Here is a 10,818-nt window from a genome sequence, read left to right as displayed (position 1 = left end):
ATAGTTATATTTTAATTACCAAAAAAAGAGATACAGTCTTTGTGGTGGGTGCACTATTATTTAAAGAATGGACAGCTATAAAATGATTAACAGGCAGTGGGTAACTATCGTGTGTCGTTGCCCATTTATTCTTATTAATAAGACATTAAATCAAATTAAATTAAATAAAACATGAATAGTTTTGGGTCAACTAATATATATTTTATACAGTACTTATTAAGTAACGAAGGTTACAAATATAGAAGATGCAATAAAGTAAAAAGGAAAGAAAACATATAGAAGACTTCTAATACACAAGTCAAATAACTATGTATACAAGAGTCTAATACACAAACCAGGAAGAAACCGATGAAACGTAATAGAAGCTTATAAATCCTACAAACTGTTGTTAAATGGCTTTAACTTAAAACAACCATAGTTTTCCATAACACACATTATTACTGAATCATTGGTTCTGGAACGTAAATATTAAATATTACATAGATGGAGATACAGAGAGACCATCCTACCAGAAGGGGGATAGACATGGGCTTTCCCAATTGAGTACCACCCCAAGCAAGCAAGCAAGCAAGCATATGCACTCTTAGTCCGCTGTCCAGCTCTGCTCAACCACTTCTCGCACTTTTCTGTTATACTCTCGCTTGTTCTCACTAAACAAACGGGCTGCTTCCGAGTTGGCTGGTGAGTTCGGATTCGGATCACAGAGTAATGACTGGATTGCAAATAACCAAATTAGAAAAAGACTATTGAAATTTGTAAAAAACATTATTCTACATTTACTCTAGAAATATGCAAAAAAAAATAATACTAATTGACTGCCGATCTCGTGAAATAGAAAGTGCTGTCGACACGAATGCTCACATTTTTCACCCACACGCGCGTTAGGAGGAAACCCAATTCACCACGATGTTGGCAGTACCATCGAAGGTTAGGAATACACCCCCCCCCCCCCCCCACCCCCACCCCCCAGAGACATTCCTAAATCGCATTAATGTTAGCAGTACCATCAAAGGTTGGAAGCTGCTTGGAGTGAGAATCGAACCTGGGTTGGCAGTACCCCAAGTTGGATCCCACCCCTATACCACTCAAGCCAAGCTTCGGTGGTATACTTGTCGCATGGTGTTATTTTAAGTATTCACACTGACACAAGAATTAAAATAAATGAGAATCCACATTCTTATACATTTTCATGCACACACGTAAAAATGCATAGTATTACTTGCCTATCATCTTAAATAGAATAGAAATTGATAATTCATTTCATTTCAAATACTCAGATTAAAATAAATAGAACAAAGAATAAATAAAGTAGAATCTTCAAGTTGAAAATCACATACAGCTCAGAAACAACCAACAAAATGAATCCCAATGGAAACATATGGAGTCAACAAACCAGTGTCCCAGCTCGTGTACTCATTTAGCATTTTAATTAGATTATATTAAATGCTACTTCTTCATGTTTCATATTTTCAAGTCCCCGGCAGAATTGTGAACAAAATCCATCGAAAAAAATAATTAAACAGAAAGGAGACCTAGTTTTGGCTCCATGTTCAAACAAATGGCGAACGATAAGCATATTCATATGTATCAATCAATCTTATAACTAAAATAATGACTGCTCTATCTTTTTGATCTATGAACAGTTTCTCACAGACCAAAAAAAGATGATGGTGAGTACTTTGCATTCATGATTGTTAAATAGTACTAATTAGAAATTTTAATTTGTTTAGACGGACTAAGAGGAATTGGATGCCTAGTCATGTAAGAACACGATTTTAATTACTTCAAGAAAACATAAATAATACAATACGTCATATATTTAACCAACGCTTATCACAGTATGTTACAGCTAATACCAACCTGAATTGATGTCAGTATAGCAGCAACATCATAAATTGGACTCCACTGATTTTGAAGGATGTCCAAGCATATGCTTCCATCGGCATAAACTGGTCATAACAAAAGGTCATGAGTATAAGGCATCATAATCATAAATAACATAACTACGTTTTAAAAAATTGAACATAAAAACTATTCTATAAACCATAAAACATAGATCCATACTCTTAAGCACTTTAAAACAAACCAGAGTTGTGTCAATAATAATATAATATGGCATTATACACAGTAAGCCCAAAATATATAAAATGGGAGAAGACTGTGCATCAAGGCATATGCTGCTTCTGCAAGAATTATGCCTCATCTACCGCCCCAATAAGTAAAACAGCTCAAGTAAGTAAATGAACTCTTAAGCATATAACCATAGCACAAAATAAATATCATAAAGCTCAATGACAAACTCAAGCCACAAAGCTATCACTCTACTATTCAATAAAAGTAAAAAAAAGGAATAGTTCAATCAAGTTGAAATTGAACACTTACTGTTTGGATGAAACATTCGAGAAATGAAACGCACTGTTGGTGGCTTATTCGGATAGTCTTCAGAAAATTGAAGAGTCAGCTTAAACGTACCTGAGTTTGACAGGTATATATTGTCATAAAAGATACGAAGTGCCACTTACGCAACACGCAAACAAAATAAATTGTACTGAAATCAAAAAGGGTATATAAGACAACATCTAATGATCATATCAAACATCTAATAAGAAATCAAAAGCGCCATTAACGGCTTAACGCTACAAGTAAGTCAATCACATTCAGGACAAAAACGCATACGTAATAATAACAGGATAACATATAAACCCTAATATCAAAGAACTCGAAAACTGTGGTTATATATTAGTGTACTAGTATTATGAATCTTTCCTACTTAAAATGGTGGTCCTTTGTATTTAGTCCTTCCAACTACCCCAAACCACAAATATAAGCAGCTACTCCCCTGCTTGTATATAGAAAGTACTGAAAATCACTTTTCAATGTGTGTTTTTCTTCTCCATCATGCACTTTTGCATGCATATGTGTACATATGTAACCATTGCATATGTGTACATATGTAACCATTGCATATGCTAGACCATGTAACTGAGAGCATGTAACTAACCTCCGTCCCAAGGAGTGTCATCTGGCCTGCAACGCAAACAAACAAAATCAGTAAAAGACCATTATATATCAACCAAAAATATCATCTTCAGCTATTAAATCATACAGAATAATCAACAAACACTGACACATGCTTTCACCTACCCAAATATAACAGCATTCCAAAGCATTATATTGTTATCATAAGGAGCACCACTGATTCCAGCAGGAGGATCTTGCTGCAACCTCTTAAAATCTCTCATTAATCTCTTTCTTGCAGGCGTTGACATCTTTTGTCAACTGTTACCTCCAAATTTAACCAAAAAATAAACAATTTCAGCTCCTAATTCAATTTAATAGCGAAATTTAATCAATTAACATTACAGCACAACAAAACTCAGGTACGGAGATCATGCTGCCGGTTATTAAACCCTAGATCTATTAATTGAGATTAATTACTTCACACGTCAAGAGATATGTAACCAAATAGCAAGCATAAATAAACAAATAAGTATGTGAACGTGTTATTTAGCCCTAAGGTTTCGTAATCGAAATATGAACGTAATTACATGAAATTGAATTGAATGAAAGGTAAGGAGGTTACTTGTGCTGCGTTAGACGCTTTGAAGAAAGAGATTGCTATGACGATGGCGGTGGTAAATCGGAAGATGATGATCGGCCGTCGGCGGTGGTGTCAAGTATCGATCACAGAAGGAAAAGGGGAAGTTTCAACAACGCGTCGTATGTAAGCTGGTAGATATTTCATTTGTTTTGTCTCTATCCATAGATTTATTTTTATCTTTTTAATTCATTATTTAATTTAATTTAATTTAGGGGATGATTCTCGCACACACTTTTTTTGATCCTCACACACCAATTTAAAGAAATGGATTATTATTAGAAGAGTAAAAAGTTAAAATAGATGTGTGAGGATCAAAAAATAGTGTGTTAGAATCATCTCCCTTTAATTTATTATATTAATTAATTATATTTATTTATTATTTCAATAAAACTATAATATATATACGGAGTAATAAAATAGTCAATTTCACCTAATCATTATGCAAGATTTTAAAATGGAGAAGAGATGAACATTGGATTAAAAAAACAACTATACATAACAACCATTAAATTATTTGATCATTCAACAATTGTCTCTCACTTCATTTAAAATTATTGAGTGACAAAACTGCCACTATCCTCTCACCAACTACATTCCAGTCACTACTGTCAAAAAAAATTACATAACACCATTTCAATTCAATCTTCAATCTTCAATCTTCAATCTTCAAACAAAAATGAACGAAATAACGAAATAGGGCAGTTGCCCTACAAAATTCATTAATCGACAAAGTGGAGTTACAAAATTGAAATGTGTTGATTATACAATCCTATCCTTTTACGATCCATGGTAAACAACATGTACCACTTTCTCATATATCATATATGTTGGAGTGTGAAGTTGGTTAAATTAAACGGAGTATAGATACAAGGTATCTTTATTGTATAAGAAATATACATACATCAGCTTTAAAATAAGATAAAAACGATTTAAGTTACTAACTATACATATCTCAAACTTATTTAATTTATTAATCCGTTAATAAATGTTAATAACTTAATTCTCGGTTAGAAGTTATAACATACAGTTTACATTTACGATTGGCCTTGGCGTGTTGCCGTATAAGATAAATTGATTTTATATTATTTAATATCACGGAGATAACTTTGATATATATGTACCACGATCAAACTTTTAGCCAACCCGATAACATATTTCAAATACCGTTTTCTTTGCATATCCCACTTTCACGGAGGATGTCCTTCACAATGATCTCTTCAACTAAAGTTGTTTCACGAACGAACAAGCCTTAAAGCCTTTTGAACATAAAATGTAATTCTAGAAGTATGTAATATGTACGCAACTTTGAACTATGTAGCGGTGATTAAGAAAGTTTAAACATATTAGCTCAAATATACACTAACATTAGTTTTTATCACTCCTTACCTTTAGAAGCTATGCACTATGTGTATGTAAATACTATCACCTAATGATGTCGCACAAATAATTGGTTATGTATTCTCGTACCTCACACATGTGAGATTAAGTATTGTTGTTATTGTTGTACTTCCGCCGTAACGTAGAGACCCCATCACCAGTTCATACTAATTATTGGGTGCGTTCGATAAAACTGAATGGTTCATAATCTGAATGATTCAAAAGTTATGGATGAGTTTGGTTATATATGACAATAAGCTGTTTGATAATCATTTTGAATGAACAACCCAACTATCCATCACGTCGGATGACCCAACTATCCATCAACAAGGGCAGGAAATAAAATCAAAAACAAAAAGAGTAACTCAAGCAAAGGATTGCGAAACCAACGTCAAATATCTTGAAAACGCCATCGGTGGTGTGGTCAAGAAGATTGAAACACTTGAATGCATTGAAGAAGTCTGCATTGCAGCGGGTTTACACGACTGTAACATTAAGTATTTAGGTGGAGTCTCTGTGTTACTAATCTTAAACAACAAGGCAGTGGTTACCAATATTTTGGAGAATGAAAATCATCCCATTCGTGATTGGTTGGATTCCCTTAAACCTTGGAATATCCAGGATAGCCCCCCGGGTCGACTCACCTGGGTCACGATCACAGGCGTCCCAACGATACGCTGGAATGAAAACACTTTCAAATCAATTGCTTTATGGTGGGGAGAACCCCTCGACACACAAAACTGCAACCTTTTAGAAGCTAAGAATCTTGTTAAAGGTAAAGTCCTCATCAAAATTTGGGATCCAATGATTGTTAGTGGGTATGTCAGACTTTTGGTAGGCACTCAACTCGTCTATGTCCATGTTATCGAAGATACTAACGACATTGTGGAAATTGTCTCGGATTCGGATTCATACACGTCGGATGATACTTCCAACTCTAGTGAAAGTGATGGTTACACGTCTAGTAACGATGATGGGATAAAATCGGTGAACGATTCCTTTCCGCCCCTAAATCCAGATTCCGATAACGTCAACATTGAAGGTCATGGTTCTTTTTCTGATTGCAACAGTCATACTCCGGCACCGGTCGAAACAAAGCACAATAAAGGTGGAACAAACGGTTTGTCTTCCGAATCAAAACGCCTCGAAACTAACAAGATTTTTTCACAGAGCAATAAATCCCCTCATGTTCCCGATACCTTCATTAATGTCGAGAATAACGGTAACCAAAATACCCCTGACCCTTCAACTATTTTTAACACGGTGACGAGCCCAATCAATACCTCCAGGCCCATTACTCCCCCTAAACCCAATTCACCTCATCAACCCTCTAGCCCAATTCCTGAGCCCATTATTACACCAAAGTCTACCCAACCCATTATTAATATCCCGGATCAACCCGCAGCTAATCCCAGTAATGATATTCACAATCCCATTTCAACTGCCGAACCTATCCCCGATCCAAACTCAGTTAACCCAACAATCCCTAATCCCAACCCCGAGCATAACTTAAACACTGACACTGTTTTGGCAACCAACGCTGCATCAAACCAATCACCAATTATTGACCTTGATCTCCAAAAGCTCTCAGATGCTTTCAACTCTATCAAGAAACTCGCTACCAACAATCGAAAGAAATTGAAAGATAAAAACACATCATCGAAACACATCAATGAAGCTTCTTCCAATGGTCTCTCTCGTTCCAGGAAAGGTAACTCTTCGGGATCCATCGGCAGCCTCAACCATAAAGAGCTCGGAAAAGAGATCGGCATTCGTTGGAAAGCGGATCAACATTGTTGATCTACCTCCAACCCTCGGTAAGTCATTGTTTTCATAATGAATATCTTATCTCTTAACATTCGTGGTATTGGACAGGATGATCGAAAGGATTGGATTCAAAAACTCTGTAGACAAGAAAAACCACAGGTGCTAGCACTCCAGGAAACCAAGTGTGGTGAGATCGAAGACAAAGTAATAGAGAATTTTTGGGGTTCTGAAAACTTCAAGTACATACAAAAACATGCAGTAGGTTTCTCGGGTGGGATGTTGTTAGTCTGGAACACTGATGTTTTTAATGTCAATCAAGCGATCGAAGGCGAATTCTTTTTAACTATCAAAGGACATTGGAAAGGTATCGATGAAGAAATAGCTTTTGTCAATGTCTACGGACCACATAACACCGCCAAGAAGAAACTAATGTGGGAAAGTTTAGAAAATCTTCTCAACTTTAAAGACATGCCTTGGTTACTTTGCGGGGATTTTAACGAGGTTAGAGGTTTAGACGAAAGATTAAATTGCGACTTCAACAAACCCTGGTCGGATATGTTCAACGATTTCATCAATAAGTGCTGTTTAATTGAAATACCTCTTGGCGGCCAAAAGTTCACGAGAATCAGCGGAGACGGTTTAAAATTCAGTAAGTTAGATCGTTTCCTTGTCTCCAGCAAGTTTCATAATATCTGGCCAACTCTTTTCGCAAACACCTTGGATAGATTCACCTCCGACCATTGCCCAATAATTCTCCGAGACCGAATCATCGACTTTGGCCCAAAGCCAATTAGAGTATTCAACGCTTGGCTCGATGATAAGGGTTCGGTGGAAGTCATTTCAAATGCATGGAATTTACATGTCGGTGGTAACCGTGGTGATTGCATACTTCGAAATAAGCTAAAAAACGTGAAAAAAGCACTCAACGATTGGAGCAAAACAAACTTTGGTAAACTCGATATCGAGATCCAAGAACTAGCAGATTCGGTTAGCGAGTGGGAAAAGAATGCTCAGATCAGAATTTTATCTCAAACCGAGAGGGATACGTGGTTGAACGAACGTAAAGCATGGATTGAAAAAGAGAAAATCAAATGTAAAATGCTTAAACAAAAAGCCCGCATCAAATGGTCCCTTGAGGGAGACGAAAACTCAAAGTTCTTCCACAATTACATCAAAAGGAGAAACACGAAAAATAATATTTTCGGCATTTCAATTAATGGTTGTTGGTCGGAGGAACCAAACGCAATTAAAGATGAAATCTTCAACCATTACTCGAACATCTTCAAAGCTAATAATGATTCTTCATGCTCTTTCAACCTTCAATCAAAGATCTTAAACGACAATGATAATGAGATGCTCGAAAACCCATTTAGTGAATCCGAGATTTGGGAGGCAATTCGTTGTTGTAGTAGCTCTAAAGCACCCGGTCCGGACGGTTTCAATTTGAAATTCTACAAAAAATATTGGTGGTTAGTGAAGAATGATGTAGTTAACGCTTTCAACTGGTTTTGGTCAAATATGGAATTCTCCAAGGGGTGTAATGCTTCCTTTACCACACTCATCCCCAAAAAACATAACCCGCTAACCCCCAGTGACTTTCGCCCCATTAGCCTTATCGGGTCTTACTATAAAATTGTGGCAAAAGTTCTTTCAAAGAGACTCGAAAAGGTTATCCATAAACTCGTAGGTTCCGAACAAAGTGGATTCTTGAAAGGAAGATTTATTCTCGATGGGGTTCTCATCGCAAACGAAACTATCGATGAACTCAAATGACAAAAAAGAAAAGGTTTCATTTTCAAGGTAGATTTCGAAAAGGCTTTTGATTGCCTAAAATGGGACTTCTTGATGGAAACCATGGAGAATATCGGGTTCGGTAATAGATGGAAAAAATGGATCTTCGCATGCCTTAGCTCCGCCTCAATATCCATTCTCGTTAACGGATCCCCAACCCGTGAATTCACCCCGGAACGAGGTGTTAGGCAAGGTGACCCACTCTCCCCCTTTTTATTCATAATTGCGGCGGAAGGTTTAAACCTCCTTGTAAAGCGTGCCATGTTGTCGGGGCATTTCAAAGGGATAGAAGTCGATAAAGAAAAAGTCATAATTTCGCACTTACAATACGCCGACGATACCATCTTTTTTGGTGAGTGGTCCCGTCACAACATATTGAACACCATGAAAATTCTCAAGTGCTTTGAAGATCTCTCGGGTCTAAAAGTTAACTTCCATAAAAGCAATCTATTTGGTGTTGGTGTTTCGAATGGGGACTTGGAAAGTATAGCTCTAAGAATCGGATGTAAAGCGGGTGATTTTCCTTTTACCTACTTAGGTTTACCCATAGGAGTTAAGATGAACAAACCCACTCATTGGCTTCCGGTGGTGGACAAATTCAAAAAGCGACTCGCGGAGTGGAAATCAAAAACTTTATCTTTCGGAGGTCGGCTCACATTGGTAAAATCCGTTCTCTCTAGTCTTCCACTTTATTACTTTTCACTCTTCAAAGCCCCGTCCTCTATCTTAAAACAACTTGAATCGCTTCGTTGTAATTTTTTCTGGGGCGGGTCCGGGTCGGGTAAGAAAATATGTTGGGTTAAATGGGATGACACTTTACTACCTTACGACTCGGGAGGTTTAGACATTGGATCGCTTTCCGCCAAAAACCTAGCCTTGCTAGGAAAATGGTGGTGGCGGTTCAAATCGGAACCTTGCTCACTTTGGACTAAAGTGATTTCTAGTATTTACGGTAGGGACGGTGGGCTTGTCACTAACGACTTTTGCAGGTTTAAGAAACTCGGTGCCACTTGGTTTAACATCATCAATATCACTAAGGATTTCGAGAAAGCTGGATGGGATTTTTCGCATATTTTTTGCAGGTTTCTAAAAGATGGAAAACGCACAGCTTTTTGGCACGACCGTTGGCTTGGGAGCTTCATTCTGAAAGAAAAATACCCCCGATTATTTGCACTTGATACTGATAAAAGTTGCACCGTCTTCGATCGGGTGGACTTAGCTGGGTCATCCTTTTCATTCAATGGCAGTTGGCTCCATTCTCCAAGGGGCAGAAGCGCTAGCGATATGGAGGAGCTATCAAGTTTGATCGAGAACTTTACTCCACCTCAGAATACTAATAACGTTACCGAAGACTCGTGGCTTTGCACCCTAACAGATTCGGATAACTCTTTTGAAATGTCCCGTTCTTATTGATTAAAAACGTTCCATATTAATTGATTTCGTTGCGAGGTTTTGACCTCTATATGAGACGTTTTTCAAAGACTGCATTCATTTTTAAAACAAACCATAACCTTTATTTCATAAATAAAGGTTTAAAAAGCTTTACGTAGATTATCAAATAATGATAATCTAAAATATCCTGTTTACACACGACCATTACATAATGGTTTACAATACAAATATGTTACATCGAAATCAGTTTCTTGAATGCAGTTTTTACACAATATCATACAAACATGGACTCCAAATCTTGTCCTTATTTTAGTATGCAACAGCGGAAGCTCTTAATATTCACCTGAGAATAAACATGCTTTAAACGTCAACAAAAATGTTGGTGAGTTATAGGTTTAACCTATATATATCAAATCGTAACAATAGACCACAAGATTTCATATTTCAATACACATCCCATACATAGAGATAAAAATCATTCATATGGTGAACACCTGGTAACCGACAATAACAAGATGCATATATAAGAATATCCCCATCATTCCGGGACACCCTTCGGATATGATATAAATTTCGAAGTACTAAAGCATCCGGTACTTTGGATGGGGTTTGTTAGGCCCAATAGATCTATCTTTAGGATTCGCGTCAATTAGGGTGTCTGTTCCCTAATTCTTAGATTACCAGACTTAATAAAAAGGGGCATATTCGATTTCGATAATTCAACCATAGAATGTAGTTTCACGTACTTGTGTCTATTTTGTAAATCATTTATAAAACCTGCATGTATTCTCATCCCAAAAATATTAGATTTTAAAAGTGGGACTATAACTCACTTTCACAGATTTTTACTTCGTCGGGAAGTAAGACTTGGCCACTGGTTGATTCACGAA

At 36.8% G+C, this 10,818-nt stretch overlaps 1 protein-coding gene across 2 annotated transcripts; it reads right to left on the bottom strand.

Annotated features, from left to right (window-relative positions):
• Positions 1–337: 337 nt before the first annotated feature.
• Positions 338–3,735, bottom strand: LOC139896325 (ubiquitin-conjugating enzyme E2 2). Of its 2 annotated transcripts, none has more exons than XM_071878950.1 (6): positions 3,584–3,735; positions 3,145–3,286; positions 3,002–3,027; positions 2,383–2,472; positions 1,861–1,949; positions 338–712 (listed from the first exon to the last, which is right to left on the bottom strand). In XM_071878950.1, the coding sequence occupies exons 2-6, from the start codon at positions 3,267–3,269 to the stop codon at positions 584–586; spliced, it is 459 nt and encodes a 152-aa protein (XP_071735051.1). In that variant the 5' UTR covers positions 3,270–3,286; positions 3,584–3,735; the 3' UTR covers positions 338–583. The 2 variants fall into 2 exon arrangements, with proteins under 2 accessions (XP_071735051.1, XP_071735052.1); XM_071878951.1 differs by having other exon boundaries at positions 3,145–3,279; positions 3,584–3,734.
• Between the last annotated feature and the right edge of the window lie 7,083 nt (positions 3,736–10,818).

This window comes from Rutidosis leptorrhynchoides, chromosome 3 (genome assembly GCF_046630445.1).
Source record: "Rutidosis leptorrhynchoides isolate AG116_Rl617_1_P2 chromosome 3, CSIRO_AGI_Rlap_v1, whole genome shotgun sequence".
Taxonomy (NCBI): Eukaryota; Viridiplantae; Streptophyta; class Magnoliopsida; order Asterales; family Asteraceae; genus Rutidosis; species Rutidosis leptorrhynchoides.
The sequence above is the reverse complement of the archived record's forward strand: the minus strand, read 5'-3'. Positions and strand labels throughout refer to the sequence as shown.